Source organism: Microtus oregoni, unplaced genomic scaffold (genome assembly GCF_018167655.1).
Source record: "Microtus oregoni isolate MIOR12 unplaced genomic scaffold, Mior012 000017F_ref0000208, whole genome shotgun sequence".
In the NCBI taxonomy this organism is placed as follows: domain Eukaryota; kingdom Metazoa; phylum Chordata; class Mammalia; order Rodentia; family Cricetidae; genus Microtus; species Microtus oregoni.
Window position 1 is genome coordinate 2418993 of NW_024543076.1, and position 24196 is coordinate 2443188.

General features: G+C 51.4%; 2 protein-coding genes across 2 annotated transcripts in view; both read left to right on the forward strand.

Moving 5' to 3' along the window:
* Coro2a (coronin 2A) overlaps positions 1-4829 on the forward strand; it is a 50888-nt gene extending 46059 nt beyond the window's left edge. The window contains exons 10-12 of the mRNA XM_041667504.1: positions 72-162; positions 1030-1304; positions 2281-4829. Of these exons, the coding sequence (XP_041523438.1) occupies positions 72-162; positions 1030-1304; positions 2281-2412 (498 nt within the window). The 3' untranslated portion in view covers positions 2413-4829. The remainder of the gene's footprint in view (positions 1-71; positions 163-1029; positions 1305-2280) is intronic.
* Positions 4830-5756: 927 nt separating this feature from the next.
* Trim14 (tripartite motif containing 14) lies at positions 5757-23326 on the forward strand. The gene is made up of 6 exons (XM_041667574.1): positions 5757-5983; positions 8297-8392; positions 13793-14026; positions 15308-15470; positions 17785-17877; positions 20842-23326. Exons 1-6 carry the CDS (start codon positions 5783-5785, stop codon positions 21375-21377), a joined length of 1323 nt encoding a protein of 440 aa, XP_041523508.1. The 5' UTR covers positions 5757-5782; the 3' UTR covers positions 21378-23326.
* Positions 23327-24196: the final 870 nt, after the last annotated feature.

Genomic DNA, 24196 nt, shown 5'->3' on the forward strand with positions numbered 1-24196 from the left:
ATTTAGCAGGGGTGAGAAGAGCCAGACTCCAAGGCTCAGCCCTGCCCTCACTGTCCCCACTTCTCCTGCAGTCAGAATCCTACCAAGAGGACATCTACCCACCCACGGCAGCAGCTCAGCCCTCCCTGACAGCCCAGGAGTGGCTCAGCGGAATAAACAGAGGTGAGGGAGGCGGGGAGCAGGCCACTCACTACCTAGGAAAATGGGAATTCCAGAGGTCCCAAGTAGCTGAGGGGAGGGGCCCTTGTCAACCAGCTCCCGGTAATTGTTTAAATAAAATGCCAGGGAAACAGAGGCTTCACCTGCCTTGTTCCTAAACGCCTCCTGGTTAGAGATGTCTGTCACCCCCACAGAAAAACTGTCACTGTGACTAGCTGGGTGGCTCATTCACATTCCTCCCCACCCTCACTATTTCCTCCATGGTTGTTTTATGGCCCAAGATTCTCCTCTGCTCCCTCCACGCCTCCACAGCTCCCCACCACCACCACCACCACCGGTCACTTCATGTATCCCCAGAGCATGGGCAGCCTTCTGCTCCAGTGCCACTTACCAGTTATGTGTAACCCTCAAACAGCCCCTGCTCACACAACACACACCCGTCTGCTCTCTGTGTCTGCAAGATTTTCCTGAAGATGTCAGAAAAATGACTGCGCTTCATAGGTGGCAGAGGACCCTGTGACTGGGTCTCTCCTTACAAAGCAAAGCCAAGGCAGCTCATGCCCTAAGATTGTGAGTTCATAGCCACCCAGAACTACAGAGTAAGACCCTGGCTAAGGGGAGCAGGGAGCAGGCAAGGACATGCTTCATTTAAGGAGCTCAGGGACCTGGATGCCACTCCAGTGTATGTCTATGCTGTGCCCATGTGCTGGCTTCCCTTCCCCACACATGGGCAACACATGTTGCTCTCTGATTGCCATGGCACGGGTACATGCTTGTCTACAGTACAAGCCTGCCGTGTCTATGCCCCCCCCCATGCCCATCTACTCATGGCCACTCAGCCCTCTTCACAGCCTTTTACATCCCTTCCAGAGCCCATCATGATGTCCCTTCGACCTGGCTCCGAGCCGCTGGAGCCCCAGCCACTGCCTCCAGAGAAGAAACCTTTCTCCAATTCTATGGTCCAAGTTTCACCTGGGCTCTTGGAACCCATGGCACAGCTGGCCACCAATGATGACCGGACACCCCGCTCTCTGCTGGGAGAGAAGACACCAAAGTGGGCCACAGAGCGGCGGCTGGAGGAGAAGTCCTGGCTCAGCAATGGCACTGATATTTTCGAATGCCCCCCACCAAAGACAGAAAATGAGGTGGGAGGAGAGAGAGGCCTGTAGGGTGGGGGAGCGTGGTGGGCTGGGAGGGAAATGAGGGCAGAAGGGCAGCCTGCTGGACCTGACCTCTTGGCTTGACCGTAACTCTCTTGATAAAATGTAGTCACCTCATGGGCTCTGATTAGCAGCCATTTACCAAGGTGACAGATGTGTGCACAGTGGTCAGAACAGTCTGTGAGATGCAGAAGATAGGACTTGGTGCCATTATGGCCCTGGCACCAGCACTGTGGAATTTTGAGGCCTGTTTTTAAGAGCCAGTACATGTTAAGCATCTGCTGAATGCCAGGCTGGTATACTAGTTATTTCCCTACCGCTGTGGACAAAATGCCAGTGGAAACAGCTTCAGCCTCAGCTTCCACACCGAGAGAGGAGGTACTAACACTGCCACCCTAAGAGACGTCACAGACATTTTGGGGGAACAACAGAGACCCTCGGGAAGTGCCCCACATCTAAGGCATGGTAAGGAAGGCAGGAGCTCAGGGAAGCCGGTCACATGGCATCCATAGTCAGAAGCAGAGAGAGATGAATGCTCACTTCCTCATTCCTATTCAGTTCGGGACCCCAGCCCATGGGATAATGTCACCCCCAGTTAGGGTGTGTCTTCTCTCATTTAGCCCATTCTACAAACTCCATAGGTCATTCTAGATCCTGCCAAGTTGTTAATATTAACTACACAGCCCGATGGTGGTGAAAACCCAAGTTTTCATACTCAGGCCCAAATACCCTTTGCTCTACCCCTGAGGGACCCTGGAAGGAGACATGGGACACATTCACACACACACAAAATCTGTTTGAACTTCATTTATTGGGTAAAGTGAGCAAGGCTTTTGTGTTCGAGCCAAGCAACTGTCCCTTGATAATTTAACCACTCTCAAGTTGAAAGTCAGTTGCGGCTTAGCTTTGGTGTTGTTGCCCACCCTGGCCACCCAGATGACCTTGCCCTCTGCTTCCCCAGCTACTGCACATGTTCTACCGGCAACAGGAGGAGATCCGGAGGCTCCGGGAGCTGTTGATGCAGAGGGAGGTCCAGACCAAGCAGCTGGAACTGGAGATCAAGAACCTGCGGATGGGCTTAGGACAGTTCTGAGCAGAGGTCCCCGCCATCCTTGCCCTCAGGGACACCAAGAGGCTCTGTGGGGAGGTCCAGAACCGAACCATAGGTCCCCACGAACAACCACTATTTCTATATTTTATACCAGAAAACTCTTGGTCGCTGAAAGAGATCCCAGTGGGACATGGTGCCACTTTCCTGTTGCCTTCTCACCGCTGTGGTTTCTGCTCCGGCTGGTTTCGATTGCACTCTGCCTTCTGCTGAATTCTGGTTTTAAGGGTCGGGGAGGACCTATGACCTCCCAGAAGTAGAAAGATCGGGAAGACAGGTCAACCTGCCTGTGGTCAGAGTAGGGAGTGGTTTTGGTCGGTGCACTCATTCTTAACAGATAGCCACCATCTTCATCAGCCCACTTTGGAATATATGCTTTGACTGCTAAATTATCTCTTAGAAGCTTGAAAACCACTGATCTGACTTACTTAACTCTGAGGCCCAGAGAGAGACACGTAAGATCTGTTTCCTGGCAGGGCTGGACTGAGGTCCTGTCCTGGGTCTGTCTGACAGTGTTGTTCTCAGTCCCCATAGTAGGATCCATTGGTTTCTGACCTCAGCTATGTCCGGACTTCCCTGGTGACCTTTACTAAGTACTGCTCTCTCTGGTCTTGGTTTCTCCGTCTGAACAAGGGGAAAGTTCCAGTGAGCTATCACCCCCTCTGTGACTTGCCACCACATACTTGATTTTGATCATGCCTGTGGGTTGGTGACCTGTGCTTAATGAAGAAACTCAGGCTGGTGCGGGGACTCAGTCTGAAAGGAATGAGTGAAGATTGGGCCCAATTCTAAACTACAGGCAGGTAGCCAAACCCATCCTTCCAACCAGAACCAGTCAGGTGAGAGTAGATAGTCCCATAGCTGGGGACACCAACCATATCTGTTGACTCCAGAGCCTGCAGCCTCCAGGAGGGCAGACGCAGGCTTCCACCCAGGTTATCAAAAGGCCTCTGTGAGGGGGATGTGGAGGGGGGGTGGCACTGGAAGTGGCCAAGCCCTGTGGCCACCCACCAGGAAGGGCTCTGGTTGGCCTGTACCAGGTGAGAAAGTGGGACCAAATAGTATCTCTGGTCTGCAGGCCTGGGCCTCCCCCTTGTGTGTTCTGCGCCCTGTTCTGAGGCTCTTTCTCTCTTGGTGGTCAGTACAGCAGCCCAGCTGTTGCATGAGAAGAATCTGAGACAGAGCTTACTCCCCAAGCTTACCAGACACCCACTCCCCTCTGGACAGGCAGGCAGTGTTTTCCCCCCATCACATGGGTCACCCTGGAGCTCAAGTGGGAATTAGCATCCCTCTGGATGGACATAGTGATGACCAGACCCACCCCCACCGCAGCTGACTCCTCAGTGGGAAGTGTGTCCCTCTGGACAAGCTGCCCAGGTGACTTCAGTACAGTGAGGACTGAGGCTTTGGGCGGGTCTCCTGCACCTGAGCTGGCAATCAAAGTAGGACAATCTCAAGACTCCCTCCCATGATGCCTTGCCCCTCACAGTCCGGTGTTTCTTGGTTTGTTCTCCATCCATCCATCCATCCATCCATCCATCACTAGACCAGGACTCTATTCCCGACAACGACGACGACAATCCAGCTATGCTTGCCGTGTTTGTGCTCCCGAGAAAAAGGCCAAGTCCCAGGCATTTGACAGGAACTGGAGCTCCTGGATTGGGGCTCTCTGTCCTTTCATTTGTGACTAGTTTGTCAAGCTCCCTACCCCATGTTCAGAAGGCAGGACAGCCTCAGAGTGAAGACACCAGTCCAAAGCCACTGCCTCCTGTATGTGGCTGAGGGTGGGGTCTCCAGAGCTCCCCATCGTGGTATCTCTGTACAACACCATCCATCCCACCCCAAGAGAAACTCACCCCACTGTAAGGGACCCAGACTCAGACCTCACATTCAAGAACAGGTCACTGGTGGCTATGAACAAATTTATTTGTTGTTGTTTTTTTTTACACCTAGAATAAATTATTTAAATTATTTCATAGCAGGGGAGAGATATTTTTTTAAAGTCATCTTTTTTTTTTTAAGATTATGTTTTTGTGTTCTTGAGTTGATGGAGCAACCGTGCCCACAAAGGCAGTGCCCACCCAGGGGCAAAGCAGCCCTCGCCTCCCTGTCTCACGCCTTGGGAGCTCCCTTTCTGTTGACACAGGAACTTTGTGTGGTGTGGATGAGGAGAGCGCTTGGAGATGAGCCGTCGGCTGGTACCCACCTTAGCTCTAGAATAATTCTGTTTCCTGGAACAAAACTTGAGGGTCTGCCCTAGAGGGAAACAGGAAGTGAGAAAGGAGCTATGCTTGTCATTGAAGCCATGCCTGAAGCCGTTTGAATGATTGTTTTAATGTTTCTTAAATTCCTTGTACCTTTGTAAAAAAAATAATAATAATAAATAAAAGTAAAAAAATCGATGCAGAAATTGTGCAATGGAAGACTATAACAATCAACACTGGGTGATAATTGCCCCACTGGAATCCCAGCCTTTGGAAGGCTGAGGCAGAAGGATTGAATTTCAGTCCAGCCCGGACAGAGTGTGAGTCCCTGCCTCAACCAAAATAATAATAAAACACCAAGCTCGATATTGTAATGCATGGAGATTTTCTTTTGTTAATTCGTTCTACAAATACCAATTTAGCAACACATATCCCTGCTGACAAACTGGCCAGTAAGGTCCTGATACCCTAGTGTTTTCAGTCGTGGTTAAGAGAACGTAGGGAACGGAATGAGGTATAGTGAGTGATGACCGATCTGGAAAATTGAGGCTTCCTGAAGGAGGAGGGAACTAAACCAAAACCCCCACGTGGTTGGGTGGCCGTGAACAGCAGCTGCACTCCAATCCCCCAGGCTGCAAACAAAGGGTGGGCCACCACCCACCAGGGGAGGAGGGATCCCAGCATCTTCAGAGTTCCAGCCTGGGGCTAATTGCGGTTTCCTGGAAATCTGTTCCAAACTCCCAAGGCTGAACCCAGGAAAGAAGCCCTGCAGGAAAAGGGACAAGTGGGAGTGTGGGAAATGCGGGCCCCACCGGGCAGGCCACACCTACCAGGCATCTCTACTCCGGAAGTTTGCCAAAACCCCCAAGACCAGCGTAACCAAGGGGGAAGCCCACCTGCCAGTTAATCCGTTCGAGCGAGCCCCAGCGTTCCCTGTCTGTGGCAGCCCCCTCCCGCACAGGGCGGAAGAGTGAGAAGGTGCTGTACTGTGGATACAGCACTAGGCGGGACCAAGGCTCATCACCGCCCCCCCCCGCCCCTCCGCCCCAGCCCGCCACTGGGTGCTGGGTCGCCAACCCCGCCCCGAGCAAAGTTTCGTTTCTCGCAGCCGTCCCACCGGCTACACTGCGGGACAGGGGTTGCCACAGCGAATGGCGAGTGAGACAGCCTGCATGCCGGAGCCCGTCCAGGCCGACGGGGCTTGCCGCTGGCGCTGCCCTGAGCACAGCGAACGCCCGGCTGAGCTCTTCTGTCGCCGCTGCAGCCGTTGCGTGTGCGCGCTGTGCCCGGTGCTGGGTGCCCACCGCGGCCACCCGGTGGGCCTGGCCCAGGAGGAGGCTGCGAGCGTGCAGGTGGGGAGACGTGGGGCGTGGGGTGTTCACGCAGGTCTGGGAGGGCGGAGATTGAACAGAGGAGTAACAACAGAAATAACGGACGAAGGAGCGCCAGGCCGGGCAGGTCTCACTCCCACATCACGTTAGGACTTGGAAACTGTGGTCCCCTAGGTGGTAGACGTAAGATTTGGAGGCAGAACCCCGTGCAAAGGTAGACCAAACCACCAGTGAAGTTTTAGAAGACTTGTTGAGGGTACTGGGAGGCTCAGGCTGATCCTCAGATGTCCTTTACTGCTTCTGCTAGGGCAGCTGCCCGACGCTGCCACCGGCTTAAAGAAAACCTGAGGTTTAGTGAACACAGACAAGGGTTCTGGGACGCTCGCTCGGCATCAGGGAGTTTGAGGCAGGGAGACTAGAATTTTAGGCCAACCAGTGCTACATAGCAAGACTATGTCAAAAGACCGGACTAGAACTGTGGATGTAGAAAAAGAAAACTCCACGATTGCGCATCATGAAGCCTAGAAACGTCGCTGGACACTGGAGTTCATAATAGGCCACTTTCAACTGGAGCCTGTAGGCCTGTATTGCTTTGCAAACTCAGTAAGGCCATCTTCCTGCCTTGAATCCTGCTCCTCCCCCTATGCAAACACACCACTGCTCCCCTCTAGCCTATCACAGCCTTCTCTGCAGATAACCGCTGAGCAGGACCCCACCAGGCTTGCCTGGCTCTTCAGAACCGGAAGGCAGGCCAGGCCGAACCTTCTGTCTTCACAAAGCTGATTTTATTATTTCTATCCCTAAGACGTATTTTGACCTCTGCCCGGCCACATGTCATTTATGCCCTCCTTTGACATCACCACCTGTTACAAGTATAATCTGAAATCAGGCCAATGGGAGCACAGGCTGGCTCGTAGAGTTCTGGGTTCATAAGAAATGTCCCCGCTTCCAGAACCTTCCTTTTGGTGCCTGTGAATGACTGTAATATAGATCCCCAGATGCTGCTACCTGGACATCCAAGGCTGTTTTCCAGAGATGTGGCCCAAGTGTCTCCCTCCTTAGTCTGTCTCGGGGTTCCTCTCGTCAGTGCATCCACATATGCCCTAGCTCTACGAGCTTACAGAGCCATTCACTCATAAAACACCTGTTCAGTGAGGCGGGTCATAGGTCAGATCCTCCTCTTACCTGGATGCATTGCCTGGCTTGTCCGGGGGAGAACTGTAACAGTGCCTTGTGGTAAATACCGTAGTAGGGAGACCAAGGTGGTGGTCAGTGAGAGCCGGATAAAAAAGATGGAACTTGTGGCAGGAAGCCAAGGCAGGGAAGCGCCACTGGGCATGGCCTTGAAGGGGATTGGAGGTTTTCTGGGGGTCCTAAGACAGATTCCTATGGTTGGAGGTGGAGGGTTCAAGCTGGAAGACTGGGGTATTCTTGGGCCACCTTGGGCAGTAAGGTGGCTTAGGTGTCACAGGAGATACACATGGAGAAGCTAAGACCAAGGCTGACCCCCTCCCTGTCCCCAGTTCCCTCTTCCAGTAAAGCCATGCACCACGGCTGCTACAGCTTGTTGTGTGTGTTGATGGCCAGGCACGAGAATCTCATTCAGTCTCCACAGCGACCCTGTTTGCAGTGAAGAAAATGGGTGTGGGGCCCACGGCTGCAGAGGCAGGGCCACGACCTAGCTTTAGTCTTACTCTAGAGCCCACACTCCTGCCCGAGGCCAGCTCTCCTCTGGAAGCTGGTAATCCTGGTTGATCCAGGGTCCAGACTCCCACCCCTGTTCCTATGAGGTAGGCCCAGGTGTCAAGTGGAAGGCCAGCTTTATGTAAGGAAGGCTTATGGAGAAGGGCCATCGTCGGAGGAAGAAGACCCAAAGCAGGCATTTAGTAGAATAGTAACTTCTAAAACAGACACATGGAAGGTAAGAGAGAGACACCCAGGCTGGAGGCATCCTGTACAAAGGCTTGAGCAGAGAGCCAGAATCTGCTCACCACCCTCCTAGCCACATGACCTCGGGCAAGCTACCCACTCTCAGAGCCTCAGGTACCTCTGCTGAAAAGGAATTCAGGGATGGATGGGCGGGCCAGTGAGATGACTCAGCAGGTATAGGTATCTGCTGCCAAGCCTGACGACCTGGGTTCAAGCCCTGAGACCCACGAGGTGGAAAGAGAGAAGGAACTCTGCAGATTGTCCCCTGACCTCCTCATGTACACTATGGTCCCAGTGTCCCCTGATCCCGCACTGTAGATAAAGAAAAATGTGATTAAGGAAAACCAGCAAGAGATGAGGGTTTGAAAATGACAGCTTCCCTCTCTCTCCTGACCCCCATCGCAGAAACTCTTCCAGGACTGTTTAGAGTGTTTGGCGACCAAGAAGCGGCAACACGCTGACAACATAGCCCACTTGGAAGACGCTGGGGAAAAGCTCAAGGCAAGTGCCCCCATCTTCCCTTCTCTGTGCCTAACTGAGGAGAGTTTTCTTTGGTGTGGAAACGAACCCATGGAGCTTTGTAAACAGATCAGTAAAGTTCAGATATGGTCCAAAGTCTATGAAATAGAAGCCAGTGACCCAGCCAGTCACCACTCCATTCCAGGGGACAATTAAAGTCCTGGTTAACAATCTCCAGCCCACACCCTCTAAGGCTCGGCGCTCCCCGCCGTGGCTCTTCAGGGGTCAGGGCGTTCATGTGGCAGGGGTAACCACATCTTCGATGAAGCCCTAGATGTCTCCTCGTGCCAATACTGAGCATCAGCAACGCAGCAACACCGTTCTCTCTGAATCGCCCACATCTTGGGCAGCGAAGTTGTTTGGGGAGAGGGTTTTACCAGCCTGTGTCTTGCTTGAGCCTGTGTGTGTGTGTGTGTGTGTGTGTGTGTGTGTGTGTACATGTGTTCATGCAGGTGAGTGTGCATCTGTGTGCCTGTGATCAGGGGGCCAGAGGTCAACTTCAAGTGTCGTCTTCTTTAAGATTTTATTTATTATTATGGGTACATAATATGATACGCCATCCGATCTCATTACAGAAGATTGTGAGCCACCATGTCGTTGCTGGGAATTGGACTCAGGATCTCAAGAGTCTTTCTGAGTCATTCTCTTTTTGTTTGTTTTGTTTGTTTGTTTGTTTGTCTTTTCAAGACAGGGTTTCTCTGGATAGCCTTGGATGTCTTGGAACTCCCTCTGTTGACCAGGCTAGCCTTGAACTCAGAGATCTACCTGCCTCTGCCTCCCAAGGGCTGGGATTAAAGACATGCACCACTGTGCCCAGTTTGGTTCTTTCTAAATAGTCTAGGCTGGTCTTGAACTCACTATGTAGACCAGGCTTGAATTTATGATAATCCTCCTGCCTCAGCTTTCTGATTACTGGGATTCTAAGTATACATAGAAATGCCCAGTTGGTCTTGAGCCTCAATTCTCCTGTTTCATCCTCCGAAGTGCCGGAAGTACAGGCATGTGCCACCGTGTCATACTTTGATACTTTTTGCTTTGTCTTGTTTTTTGAGACAGGGTTCCTCTGTGTAGCCCTGGCTGTCCTGGAACTCACTCTGTAGACCAAGCTGGCCTCCAACTCAGAAACCCACCTGCCTCTGCCTCCCAAGTGCTGGGATTAAAGGTGTGCACCACCTCTTCTCCGCATACTTTGATACTTTTATAAATGGGTGGGAAAGTAGGAGAGAGTGGGAGAGAGGGTCTGTGTGGATGAAGACTGCTTGTTGCCTGTTGAAGCAAACATAATAGCAGATTTAGAATGTGCAGTCTGTTAGAACTGAAAGGCCCATAGGAGATGCATGTCTAAGCCAGACAAAATGGTGCTGCCTACAGTCCACGCTACATGAGAAGTTGAAGCAGGAGGATTGCTTGAGCCATGGCATTCAAGCCAATGTAGGCAACAGTAATACGCATCTTTAAAAGACAATAAAAAGAGATTACTCCGATAAACAAAAAAACCAAAACACCCAAAAAGCAAAGTGAACAAGTCTGCCTCAGTATGGTTGGCCACACGTTTGGGCTGGGGATACGGACCAGTCGGTCTAGTGCTTGCCTAGTACACAAAGACCACTAGAGTCAACTTCCAGCAACTCACAATCCTCCATAAAACCAGGCATAGCAGTGTTGAGTGCTCAAAATCCCAGAACTAGGGGAGTAAAGGCAGGCGATTCAAGAATTCAAGGTATCCTCAGCTATAAGTTCAAGGTGAGCCTGCTCTGTGGGAGAGTCTGTCCTAAAAGGGAAGGAAAGAGAAGCTAGGAAGGGAAGTACTTTATCATGGGTCACGTAGCAGGAGGGACCTGGGCCACCTGGGAGCACAGAAACACTCTGTGGTTTCAGCTGAAGGAAAAGAGCATGCTCAGTGAAAGGTCGAAGGACCCATCAGAGGCGCTCAGACAGTAAGCCAGCCAGCCTGCCTGCCTGCAGTCAGTATGAGCTGAATCCAGAACTACAAGCAGGTGTCTCCTGGGACCTAGGGGAGGGAGGGACTCGATGGGAGCCACCCCTGGGTCATTGCCCTGCTGGGAGAAGCACCCTGCTGCTCCCTCACCCCCTGCCTTCCCTCTAGTTTCTCTTCCTGTTTACCCAAGGAAGTCTGAGAACCTCAGCCTGCAGAGAGAGCTGAGGAAAGGCCAGAAAGGGACCTGAGGCACAGTCTGGGGCTGGTATCGGACCTGGTCGCCTATAAAGGCTGGAATAACTGTCCTCAGCTCTCAGCTCTGTGCGGTCACGGTCCTTGAGCACTACAGGAATGGAATCAGAACGTGGGTCTGTGGACACAACACACAGGGTGACATGAGCCAACTTTTGCCAGATTGGAAATGAGGCCATGAGGATGTAGCCTTGCTGCTGACGTTGAACATACTACTGACCTCCACCACGCTGCTGGGCGGGCTCAGCCACTCCTCTGCCCACTATACTGGCCATGGCCACTCTAACTAAAACAGCTTGGGAAGGATCGGAGGACTTATCTTACACCCTGACTACACCACTCACAAGAGCCCCCAGTAGGGTTGTCCTGTCATGCCCAGCAGGCAGGAAGCAGCTTCTTGCCTTCTCCTCACAGCCCCACCCCACTCCCGGAAGGAAGGTGGGGTCCCCTGCACTGAGTCCCTCGGGCTCCCTGAACAAGGCTTCCTGGCCGGTCAAGTTCTTTCTTGCTGGTCTTTCTTAGGCTTTTCTCATCCAGACTCCACCAGCCCCACCCAGCCCAGCTCCAAACTCCAAAGTTCGGTGTGGGCATCCAGTTTCCCTTCGACTCCATGGGACCCAGACTGGCAGCCAACTTCCTTCTCTCTGTGTCTCTCTCTGTGCCTCCCTCCCTCCATCTCTCTCTACCTCTCCTCCCCATCCCCTTCCCTCCCCTTCCTTCCCTCTGCCCTTTCCTTTCCCTCTCTCCTTTCTTTCCCCCTCTCCCTCTGTCTCTCTACTTTCTCTCTTATCACCCTCTCTTCCCCTTCTCCCCCTTCTCTCTCTCTTTCTCTGCCTACCCCACCCCTGTATCTCCTGCCACCACTCAGCATCCTGTCCCTTCATGTACTTTCTCTGCTGACCCTTCAGTAGCTCCCGCCCCCACAGAGACAGTACAGTGCATTGTCACTACTTGAGATATTCTTTGTGACAAAATGGATCTTTGGGACTGCTTGAAACTCAGCTCAGCTGGAAGGAACAATGAATCCCGTCGGTGTCTCTACTGAGGCCTGTCAGATTCGCTCGGTTGCCTCTAACACATGTTCCTCACTCAGGGCTCTGGGACATGTTTCCTTTTATCCAAGTGCCAACCAGGCCCAAGCTGCCTCCTTTCTGAGATCACACTGAGTCGGTCGCATCAGTGTGGTATGGCTGTGGACAGGAACATATTTTTTTCCCTCCCCTGGTCATTCATTAAGGATACATCAGTCGCCAGGTACACGGACCCTGTTATGTACATGTTACAAATAAGGCCATGGGTGCTCAAGCTGGCTTAAAGCCTTCTGTAGGAGACACATAGAAACTCACTTCCCGTTTCTTGTCAAACCATAGCTGTCCTGTCAAGACAGCACATGGGGACATGTACAATGTCACTGGCTGTAATCCTCTCACTTGGGAGGCAGTGGCAAGAATATCTGTGTTTGAGACCATCCTGGGCTACATAAGGGTGACCTTGTCTTAAAAAAAAAAATAGGGTACATCTTAGTAGCTAAGGGCTGGCCTGGTCTCTGCAAGGCTGGAGACTCATCCCTAGTACTGGAAAAACAAACAAAAAACCCAGTGTCACAGGGAAGCCAGGTCCTTATGGGACCCACTCTGCTGTGTGGGCTGAAGACAGTTTGGATGAGGGAAGGAGTTGCTCTAGTTTTTAGACTTTATTTTTCCAGATGTTTACTGCAGTGTTTTCTGCTTTTCCATTGTATAAGGAAACATAGGAAGGTATTTTCATTTTTTAATTTAAAATTTTATTCTACACGTATGATGTTATGCCTGCATGTGTGGCTGTACACCACACCACATGCATGCCTGGTGCTCATGGAGGCTGGAAGAGGAGTTACAGGGCTTGTGAGCCATCTTGTGGGTGATGGGACTCGAACTCGGGTCCTCTGATCTCTTTAGCCCTGATACCCTTTCATAGTGACAAATATACCTAGGTAATGCTGACTCTTCAAGTGTCCTTTCTGGGGCATGACCAATATTCACCTTGTGTGCAAACATGACCATTATTTATTTCTAGAACTTATTCATATAGCAACTCTGGCTGGGTGTGGCGGCACAGCCTGTAATCTCTGCATGTGAGAGGCTGAGGTGGTGTGGGGTGTCCACCAGAGAAGACTGCTCAGACATGGGTTTAAGTCAATAGAAAGTCTTTATTGACTAGCTGGTGACTACCCTGGGTTTTTGGGATCCCCATGTAGCCCCAAGCCTTTCTCAGGGTGAGCATGTATGTACAAAAAAAAATCTTCTGGGTTGACATACTTCAGTTAACAAGAGTAGTTAGCCAGAAACGGAAGCACAGAAGCTAAAAAACAAGGTGAGTTCATTAGACACTTTCCACGGGCTCTGAAAGATCAGGCCTCTCTTCTCATTGTGTCAGGTGCTGCTGTCTACGTGCTGAGTTTGACGGCCTGGGTGATAATTCCATCATGGAGTCAGTTGTGCTAAGATCTGGGGCCCTGTTACAAAGGCAGGAGGATAGCTGTGAGTTCAAGGCCAGCCTGGTATATAGTGAGCAGTAGGTCAGCCAAGGGACACATCCTATTGCAAACAAACAACCCCACCTAGCAAGAACAACAAAACCAGATAGAAGCTGAAAACAGCAGGAGACGTGGCTCAGTGGCCAATGACCTGAGTTCTGTCTGTTCCGAGTACCAGGAGCTCTGATGTCTTTGTCCCTGACCTGTACTCCTACTCATGAGTACATACCCACACACGGACATGCATATACTGTAATTTTTAAAAAATTAACTCCAAAAGAAAAAGACCAGGCCATGGTGGCATACACTTTAATCTCAGCACCTGGGAGGCAGGGGCAGGCGGATCTTTATGAGTTTGAGACCAGCCTGGTCAACAGAACAAGTTCCCCAGGGCTACTCAGAGAAATCCTGTCTTAAAACTACTTGTCAGGGGCAGGAGAGAAGGCTCAGCGGTTAAGGGCATTCATTGACTGTTCTTCCAGAGGACCTGAGTTCAATTCCCAGCAACCACCTGGTGGCTCACAACCATCTGTAATGAGATCTGGCACCCTCTTCTGGCCTGCAGGCATACATGTTGACTGCTGCCTTGCTGGACTCACTCTGTAGGTGTTTTCTGTTCCATACTTCCTGGTTGGCAAGTGTATTGTCTACAGTCGACTTTTCTTTTTCCTTTAAGGTTTACGCAGACTCAAGTAAAGCCTGGCTGACACAGAAATTCACCGAACTCAGATTACTCCTTGATGAAGAGGAAGTACTGGCCAAACAGTTCATTGAGAAGAACACAGAGCTCACCCTCCAGGTGTACAGGGAGCAAGCTGAGTCTTGCAGGAAGCAAATTGAGGCCATGGATGATTTCTCCACCAGGGTGTGGGTCATGAGCCTGGAGCCCAACCCCGTTCAGCTGCTGCAGGTAAAGCCGGACTTCCTGCTCTTACAGCTGCCACTGGCTACTCACATGCACCTGGGTCACCATGGCAACGAACATGATCTTTACACACTGGGGAAGTGCACAGAGATTTCCCTGGCTAGCGTGTAGACGTCACTGCCAGCACGCAGGTGGTCAGGAAGTATACTGTTACAATAATTAATATCTATCTTGAACTAAAATAGTCTTAACAGTACCGCTTCCCAGGGCCCCCAGGCTGCAAGCACTTTGTGAACGGTCTTCATCAGTTTTATTGTGTGAAGAGACACTATGACCATGGCCACTGGCCTCCAACTCACAGGAGATCCACCTGCCTCTGACCTCCAAGTGCTGGGATTAAAGGTGTGTGCCACCACTGCCTGGCTGACCATGGCAACTCTTAGAAAAGAAAGCATTTAATTGGGGCTGGCTGACAGTTTCAGAGGTTTAGTCCCTATTGTCATGACAGCATGCAGGCAGACGTGGTACTGGAGAAGTAGCTGAGAGTTCTATACTTGGACCCGAAGGCAGCAGGAAGAGACTATAAGACACACTGGGCCTGGCTTGAGCATCTGAAACCTCAAAGTTCAAACCCAGTGACATAGTTCCTCCAACAAGGCCACACCTACTCCAATAAGGTCACACCCCCAAATCCCTCTCAAGCAGTGCCACTCCTTTATGACCAAATACTCAAATATGTGAGCCTATGGGGCCATTCTTATTCAGCCCAACACACGAGTCTTAGCTTAGGGGTTTACTGGAGCTCTGCAGCAAGGCTTCTGATAGGTGAGATGTGGGGTTAAGGGTCACAGGACTCATCAGGGCTCACACTCTCCTAGAATCAGAACCTGGACCTGGCCAGGAATGGTGAAGTGTGCCTGTAATCCCAGTGTCTTGGAGGTAGAGGTAGGAGGATCAGGAGTTCAAGGTCAGCCTAGGCTCCATAAAATTCTGTCCCAGGAAAACAAGATAAAACAGAATGGAACCCAGGTCAGTCCTGAGGCAGACCCTCACGGTGACCTGGACTCTAGGGCAATGTCCTGGTCATTCCTCCTTGCTCGGGACCCTGTGGGACATGAAGGGGAAGAAGGGGAGGAAGGGTGAAGGGAAACCAACCAACAACTCTATGTGCCTTATATCTCAGGTCACTGAGCAGCCTCCCCAAGGCACTGCTTTGTGGTACAGCTCGTCCTGACCATGGTGGCCAGGCACAATGGGGTATACAGCAGAGGCTAGATTCAGCTTGCAACCCCTGGAACCATCCTGACCCTATGCCCGTCTACACAGGCATATGTAGCCACTAAGTCAGAGATGGGACAGCAGATGAGCCCCCCGGAGCTGAGCCACCCTGTGCCCCTGTCCTTCGAGCCCATCAAGAACTTCTTTAAGGAGTTTACAGAAGCCATCCGGGACACTTTACAGACACCAATGGACACTCGCCTGAAGGAAAGTGAGTTGCCTAATGACAGACTTGGAGCCCTTACTCCCTATAGGGTCTAGCAGCACAGACCCAACACACTCAGCCTCTGGAAGGAAGGGTTGGTTTGGCTTGTACCTGCAGCCTGCCCTGTGAGGGACTCAGGGTGGCAGGAGCTGGAGGCAGCAGGCGATACTGCATTTGCAGCCGGGTGCTGGAGCTTGGGTCACTGTCACCTTTCTGTCCAGTCTGGGACCCCAACCGATGCAGCAGTATTTCCGACAGTTAGAATGGGTCTCCCCCATCTAGAGACTCTCCCGAAGATCTCCCCAGAGACTTGTTTCGTGATGACTTCCGTCCCAACAACGTGACAGTCGGAGGTAGCCAACAACTTAAGCCATGCCTTTCCCACATGATGCCCTAGCAGGGCAGTTAGGAGTCCTGGCTTAGTGCCCACCCTACCCTCACTCCCACTACTTGGAATGGAACCTAGGGCCTAGAACATGCCAAGCAAGCACTCTGCCACTGAGGCACGTCCTCAGCTCTCTTTATTTTGAGAGAAAGTCCTCCTAAGTTGCTCAGGTTGGCCTTGGCCTTTCAATCCTCCTGACTCAGTCTCCCGAGTAGATTATAGGTGTGTGCTACCATGCCCCACTCCAACCCTTCCTTAACTGATGCCACCTCAGCCTGTTCTGCTCACACCAATACCTTGCTAGCTCTCACCCCTCCTCATCTGCCCAGGGCCAGTCACACCCCCACAGGTGGCTAACACAGCTGTTACACACCCAGAGGCCTTTCTACCGCCTCCAGCTCGCTCCCTTCCCTGTCACCTCACCTCTGCCCCACTCCTTCTAGGACCTGCCCCATCACGTGCCTGGGGCCTGGGGCCTCATGAGACGGCTGCAGGAGCCCCTCCTCAACCTCAGTACCCATCTGGGGTCCAGCCCTGAAGTGCCCACAAAGCCTGTGGAGAACTCGGAAGTCCCTGGCACTGATCCCCTCAGCTGTGGTGGCAATTCAGTCTCCACATTGGCTGTGTGCCTGTTGTGTGTTGCTGTTTCCGTGGCTCCCACAGTCCTCTGAGGGGAAAAGAGACAGCATGTGTTTGGGGCCACAGGAACTGTTGTGAGGCAAAGTAAAGTTAGAGGGGACAGAGATGAGGAACCTTTCATAGCAAGCTCTGAGGAGGCCTCTCTAGGAAGGTCCTGAGGCAAAGTGGAGTGGCATTCTGTAGGCCCTGGAGTTCTAAGGACAGGAACACAGGGGTGACACACAGCTCTGAAGTCATTCTGCCACCTTGTGCAGAGGTTTTCTTGTTTGCACATCTGTATGATGGAGCTCCTGCTTGGGAGGCTGCCATCCAGGGTCGGTTACAATCCGCTCCGCCTGTGTTCTCTGTTCTCACTGATACCCCATTCCTGGGAAAATGTGCAGAAGGAAAAACAAACACCAAGGCCTACGGTGAAGTGAGAGGAGCTGGTCACGCTGCAGGAGAGTAAAAGGCTTAGCTGACAGGAATGGGCATGGCGTAGAGGGGGTAAGGAGAGCTGAGGTGGGGAGAACCGGGCGTATCTTCCTTTGGTTTCTATTGCTGTGATAAATACTAGACGAGAAGCAACTTGGGGAGGGAAGGGTGTATTTCACATTACAGTTAATAGGCCGTCACTGAGGGAAACCAGGGCAGGAACTCAAGACAGGAACTGATGCAGAGACCATGGAGGAACACTGCTACTGCCTGGCTCCCCATCTCTTGCCCAGCCTGCTTTCTTATGCCACATAGGTCTGTCTGCCCAGGGGTAGCATCACCCACAGTGGACTGGGTGATTCTGCATCAATCATTACAGAAAACTGTCCTCCAGTGCCAGGCATGGTGGCACAGACCTCCAATGCCAGTACTCGGTGTGTGTGTGTGTGTGTGTGTGTGTGTGTGTGTGTGTGTGTGGCAGAGGCAGACAGATCGCTGTGAGTTCGAGGACATCCTGCTCTACCTAGCAAGTTCTGAGACAGCCAGGGATACACAGAAAAACCCTATCTCAAAACAAAACAAACAAAAAGGGGGGGGGGAGGGAAGAAGACACACGCAAAAAAAAAAAAAAAAAAGCCTACAAACTGCTCTACCGGCCAATCTGATGGCGGCGTTTTCTCAGCTGAGGCCCCTCTTCCCAGATAACTCTATCTTAAGTCAATGTGACAAAAAATAACCAGGATAAGAAGGGGCTCAGGGCTTGAGCAAAAAGTATCTTTTTCTAAGTTTGCACATGATTCTTGGGAGACTTTGGTGTGTATTTGTCTGTGCTGCCTGCATGAGCTCCAGATGTTGGCATCTCACAACTGCAATCCCTTACAGACATGAACTGCCAGCTCTCGGGATCCTCCAGCACCAAGCCAGGCACCCTGTTGAAAATCAGCCCTTCTCCGGAGAGATCACTCTTCCTGAAATGTAAGTCCGGGAGTGGGGGGGAAGGAGGTTGGGTGAGGAGCAAAAGTGGAAGAAGGACAGGAAATGAGCCTGCCCCCACCCCAACACACATTCTTACTGTTTAGCAAACTTGTTTTCAAAACATTTTTGCTGGGTGTGGTTCCACACTTTTTTGTTTGTTTTTTGTTTTTTCGAGACAGGGGTTCTCTGTGTAGCCCTTGCTGTCCTGTCCTGGAACTTAGTTTGCAGATCAGGCTGTCCTTGAACTCAAGATCCCCCTGCCTTTACCTCCGAAGTCCTGGGATTAGAGGTAAAAACCACCAAGGCCTGGTGTCCACACAGTTTTTAATCCCAGTACTCAGAAGTTTAGGAAGGAAGATCTCAAGTTCTAGACTAGTCTCGGCTATATAGTAGGTATTAGGTCTCAAAATCTGGAACAAATGGCTAATTGAGGTGCCCATTAAAAAATCAAAGTGGGGGATGGGTGCTGGAGAGATGGCTCAGGAATTAGGAGCACTGGCTGCTCTTCCAGAGGACCTGGGTTCAATTCTTAGCACCCATATGGCAGATCACAACTGTCTGTAACTCCAGGAGATCTGACACCTTCACACCAATGCACATAAAATAAAGTCAAATAAATTTAAAAATAAAAATAATAAAATAAAATATCAAAGCGGATACTAGCTACCAGGTTCTCCCAGCATGCCTCAGTCCCTCCCTGTTACCGGGTGTGGCTGGCATACCCTGTCCCCTAAACTTCTTCAGCCCAAGGGCTGAGTTTCTGTTCCCCCTGTATATAATTCCCCATACAATCCAGCCATTTTGGTTATCTACCCTTTTGGCCTATGCTTTACTCTCTTGGCCAGTCACTTGGCCCAGGCCACCCTTCATGGTCAGGGACGCCTCTCCCCTTGCCCAGCTCAATTTACTGAATTAGTAAAGGAGTGGATAAATATGCCTTATTTTCTGTATATCTTCAGGAGTAATTTCTCAAAACGAAATCACTGAGCACATATTTTCTTTCTTTTTTCTTTTCTTTTCTTTTTTTGGTTTTTTGAGTCAAGCTTTGGAGCCTGTCCTGGAACTAGCTCTTGTAGACCAGGCTGGCCTTGAACTCACAGAGATCCACCTGCCTCTGCCTCCTAAACGCTCGGATTAAAGACATGCGCTACCACCACCCAGCCTTGAACACATATTTATTTTTTTTATTTTTTTTATTTTTTTTATTTTTTGGTTTTTTGAGACAGGGTTTCTCTGTAGCTTTGGTGCCTGTCCTGGAACTAGCTCTTGTAGACCAGGCTGGCCTCGAACTCACAGAGATCCGCCTGCCTCTGCCTCCCGAGTGCTGGGATTAAAGGCGTGCGCCACCACCGCCCGGCGAACACATATTTTTAAAAGAAATGTTTGGGGCTGGAGTGATGGCTCAGTGGTTAAGAGCACTGGCTGCTCTTCCAGAGGTCCTGAGTTCAATTCCCAGCACCCATATGGTGACTCACAACCATCTGTAATGAGATCTGATGCCCTCTTCTGGCCTGCAGACATAAAGACAGACAAAGCATTCATACATTAAAAATTATACATAAATAAATAAATAGAAAAAAAAAGAAATGTTTGGCTACCTGTGGTGGCTAATGCAGGATGATCACGAGTTCGAGGCCAGCCTGAACTACATATTTTAAAAAAAGAAGAAAAAGAAACATTTGAAAAATAAAATGCATTAAAAAAAGTACACAAAACAAAGGGTAGACTTTCTCATGATCCCTCATTTATTATGCCAAAAGGATGGCTGTTGTTCCAATTTCTAACCCTTTAACCTAGAGAAACTCTAACCAGAGATGGCTCAGTGTTACCATTCGCAACTCTCCTTAGGGAAGCCAGGTTCTGTTCCCAGCTCCCGGAGGCTCCAGTGCATGGCATCTGGCTCCCTATTCTGGCAGATATCTGTACTGCACTCGTCACACTGTGATGGACTTGGGTCCATAATACAAACTAGGATCACCACTGAAACACGTTTGATATGGCTCAAGAATATGCCGGCAGGTTTTAAAAGGCAGATTGCCTAAGAGTATGCGTGGTATGATACCAATATTAGGACCAAGCATAAGCCTCAAAATTAAAGAATAAAAGGAACATGCAACCGAGTCCTAATAGTTATGGGATTTTTCTATCCCTTTTTTTTGTTTCTGAGACAGGGTCTCTTTGTGTAGCCCTGGCTGTCCAGGAACATGCTACAGAGACCTCCCTATGTTGACCTCAAACTCACAGAACTGCCACCTCTTGCCTCCCGAGTGTTGGGATTAAGGGCTTCCTCGGCAGTAAGATTTTTGTTTGTTTTGTTTTTTCAAGACAGGGTTTCTCTGTGTAGCCTTGGCTGTCCTGGAACGCACGTTGTTGTTGTTGTTGTTGTTGTTGTTGTTGTTGTTGTTTTTAAGACCGGGTTTCTCCGTAGCTTTGGAACCTGCCCTGGAACTTGCTCTGTAAACCAGGCTCTCTTGAACTCACAGAGATCCGCCTGACTGGAGTGCTGGGATTTAAGACGTGCGCTGCCTGGCTGACTCTTTTTTTTTTTGATTTTCGAGACAGGGTTTCTCCGTAGCTTTTGGTTCCTGTCCTGGAACTAGCTCTTGTAAACCAGGCTGGCCTCGAACTCACAGAGATCCGCCTGCCTCTGCCTCCCGAGTGCTGGGATTAAAGGCGTGCGCCACCACCGCCTGGTTTTTGTTTTTTTTTTTTTTTTAAGCAGTACATTCCATGATCCAAACTCAGGTCGTAATAGGGCGTAGCGTGTGTTAAGTTCATCTTTCCCTCTGTCTTTTACCCAACAGTCTCGGGTACCTGGATAGAAAAAGCTAAGAGTGGGCGTGGCCCTGTGGCTCCTCCCACAGCTCCTCCTCCGGGCCCTCCCTCGCCACGCCGCGCAGGGTCGGAGGGCCCGAGGTGGGCGTGGCCGCCCTCTGACCTTCGTCTTTCCCGCCCCCTCCGCAGACGTCCGCACGCCCACGCTGGACCCGGACACCATGCACTCTCGTCTGCGGCTGTCGACAGACGGACTGACTGTCCGCTGTGCACTGCTGGGCCGCCTGGGGCCAAGCCCCGCTCCCCGGTTCGACGCCCTGCGTCAGGTGCTGGGCCGCGACGGCTTCGCAGCCGGCCGCCACTACTGGGAGGTGGACGTGCAGGAGGCGGGCGTGGGCTGGTGGGTGGGCGCGGCCTACCCGTCACTGCGGCGCCGCGGGTCCTCGGCCGCCTCCCGCCTGGGCTGCAACCGCGAGTCGTGGTGCGTGAAGCGCTACGACCTCGAGTACTGGGCTTTCCATGATTGCCAGCGAAGCCGCCTACGGCCCCGCCGCGACCCCCATAGGATCGGCGTCTTCCTGGACTACGAAGCCGGCGTGCTGGCCTTCTACGACGTGGGCGGTGGCATGAGCCACTTGCACACCTTCCACGCCACCTTCCAGGAACCGCTCTACCCGGCCCTGCGCCTCTGGGAGGGGGCCATCAGCATCCCCCGGTTGCCCTAGGCGACCGTGCTTCCTTTCCTAGGCTGGTCTACAGGCTCTGCCCACGCAACCCCGGCGCTGCCTGTGTCTGGGACACTGTCATGCAGCGCTTAGAACCTCCTGGCACACAGCAAGCACACAGTAATTTTCATTGAAAGATTCCCGGCGGAGGCACTGCATCTCCTTAAAGGACCCCATGGGAGTCACCTGCTCTCCAGCCATTTCAGTTTATCCCGGCCACCTTGAGCCAGAGAACCCGAGAGGGTTTCTAGTCTCCCGTTCCTCTCGCATCTTCATCTTCTACACTTAAACAAGGGTGAATTCAAATAGGTACAAGAAAAAATCAGGAAGGCCTTCTTAGCGTCCCGGCTTTTCTGGCCTGCTCTTTGACGGCCTCCCCTCTCCCAGCTGCTGAAAGTCTGTTCAGACAGTCTTCAGGCAGAAGCTAGTTCACAGTTTTGCCTCTTTAAACGGTTGTGCGTCCCAGCATAAATAGGAAAACCATCTCTTTGCCTGTCTCACTCCTCTGGCTTATCTGCCTCAAGAAGCCCCTCCCCCCCCCCAAATGAGGCTTGCAGATATAGGACCTGTCATTCCAGCTGCTTTCTAAGGATATTTGCATCCCTTTCCTCCCAAAAATGGTTCAGAAAGTCCCCTTCAAGGCAATGAACGATCAGTTGACTGCTACTCGCGGAAGGGAGTACTGAGGATGGCTCCAAGGCGGATTTGACGGGACATAGGGGACATAGCTAACATGGGAGATGTACCCTTGATGTTACATCTTATCTATGAAGAGCTTTTCCCACACACACCGCTGCAGGGCCAAGCCAGGCGTCTCTTAACAATCGTATCAGGCGTTTATCACGCGAATTGTCCACTGCACACTTGATCCTTACAGCCCTCCAAAGTGGGACATGAGCCCATCGTCCACACAGCAGAATCGGTACGCTTGAGTCAGGTGACTGACTGCCCAAGATAATGGAACCGGTTGCAGACAGGGTCTGTGCTCCCAGCAGGTGGTGTGGACACGGCAGCCCAGCTCCCTATTGGCAGAGGCCACCTCAGCTTTCCCACCTGCTTTCCTTGGGCCCAATCTGCCTCTAGATTACGTCCGCTGGTCTCTGAGATGGGTTTCCTACCCTTCACAGTGTGGGGTGGGATTGTCCTGAGTATAAAGCAGAAAGACTGGTCTGGGCCAAGGTTTGCACTAGCCAAAAGCCTAGTTTCCCATCAGCTGTGTGGCCTCCGGCAAGACACTTTCTCCTCATGGCCCCCATCTGTGAAATGCGGGCCAGTGCCAGAAGACTCAAGGGAGCCAAAGCTAGTGGAATTGCCTTAATAACTCCTTTGTATCTGGTTAGGATCTGTCAACATCTCCAACAGATTCTCCCCTGTGCCTCTTCACAGTGCGGAGCCATGGATACTCAGCAGCTGGATGGCAGCCGCGGGGGCTGCCCTAATACTCTCAGAGCAGTTTTCTTGGGATCCATGTTCTTGAAGGTAGAAGGCATCTGTCTTGATGCTCTTGGTTTTGTAGGATTTACCTCAAAGGTAAACCACAAATTGTTTTCCCATGGTGCGTGGGTTAGAACCAGAGTGGCCGTGCGCATCCCAGGTGTGTGCCCGCGGAGCTACACTCTGACCCCAGCGGGTGTTTGTTTTGTAGGAAAAAGGCTTAGTCCAGGCCACCCTGAGGGAAATGGAGGACAGACACCTGTCTCAAATGTCCAGCTTCAAGGGCCAGACCACGGGACATAAGATTCCTGAGACTGGGCTGGGCAGGGACTGACTCTTCTGAGCATTCCCAGACCTGGGGCCAGCTGCTGTGATTCCTGGACACTACCTCCCAGAGAGGCTCGTGTACCATTTCCTTTGGGCACATGGTTTCAGTCCATGTTGGCTAGTGACAACCATATTTGTAAATGACAAGTTCTCTAATAATATGCATTGTATAATAAAATACGAATGCTCTCCCGTATAACTGTGTTCTTTATTGGGAGTCAAGTGCCTACCATAGAGGCCTGGCTATCATCTCATTCACTTGCCACCCCTTCATAGTTTTCTATTCACCCAGTGATGGGGAGCTCACCATTCATGAGGATAACCAAGTTCTTTTTAACATTCAGTTTGAGGGGGCAGAGGGGCCTTCAGTCCCATGGTACACATGTGGATGTCAGGGGATAACTGGTGGAAAAGGGTTTCCTTCCACCATGTGGTTCTGAGGATTGAACTCAGGGTATCAGGATGATGACAACCATCAACCTCTGAGTCATCCCGATGGCCCCTAAACTCAACTCTCGGCTATCTCCAGCCACAGCATTACTGCAAAACTTGTTTGCGGCCACCCTTTAGCACCACGAAAGCCTCGGGTGGTCTCTAGCCTTTAGGGAATGACGTGGGAAGGTCATATGTCAATCTGTTGATTTCATTGGTTAATAGAGAAACTGCCTTGGGCCATTTGATAGGCCAGCCCATAGGTGGGTGGAGTAAACAGAACAGAATGCTGGGAAGAAGGGAAGTGAGCTCAGTCGCCATGCCTCTCCTCTCCAGGACAGACGCAATGAAGCTCCAGCTCAAGATGGACGTAGGCTAGAATCCTTCCCGGTAAGCCACACAGATTATTAGAAATGGGTTAGTCAAGATGTGAGAGCCAGTAAGAGGCTAGAGCTAATGGGCCAGGCAGTGTTTAAAGGAATATAGTTTCTGTGTTGTTATTTCGGGTGTAAAGCTAGCCGTACAGGAGGGCGGGAACGCTGCCTGCAGCTCATTCTGCAAGGGAATTCAGGGGCTCTTTTGCCTACATCTCTTCTGCCCCAAATTCTACTTTGTCGGTGACACTG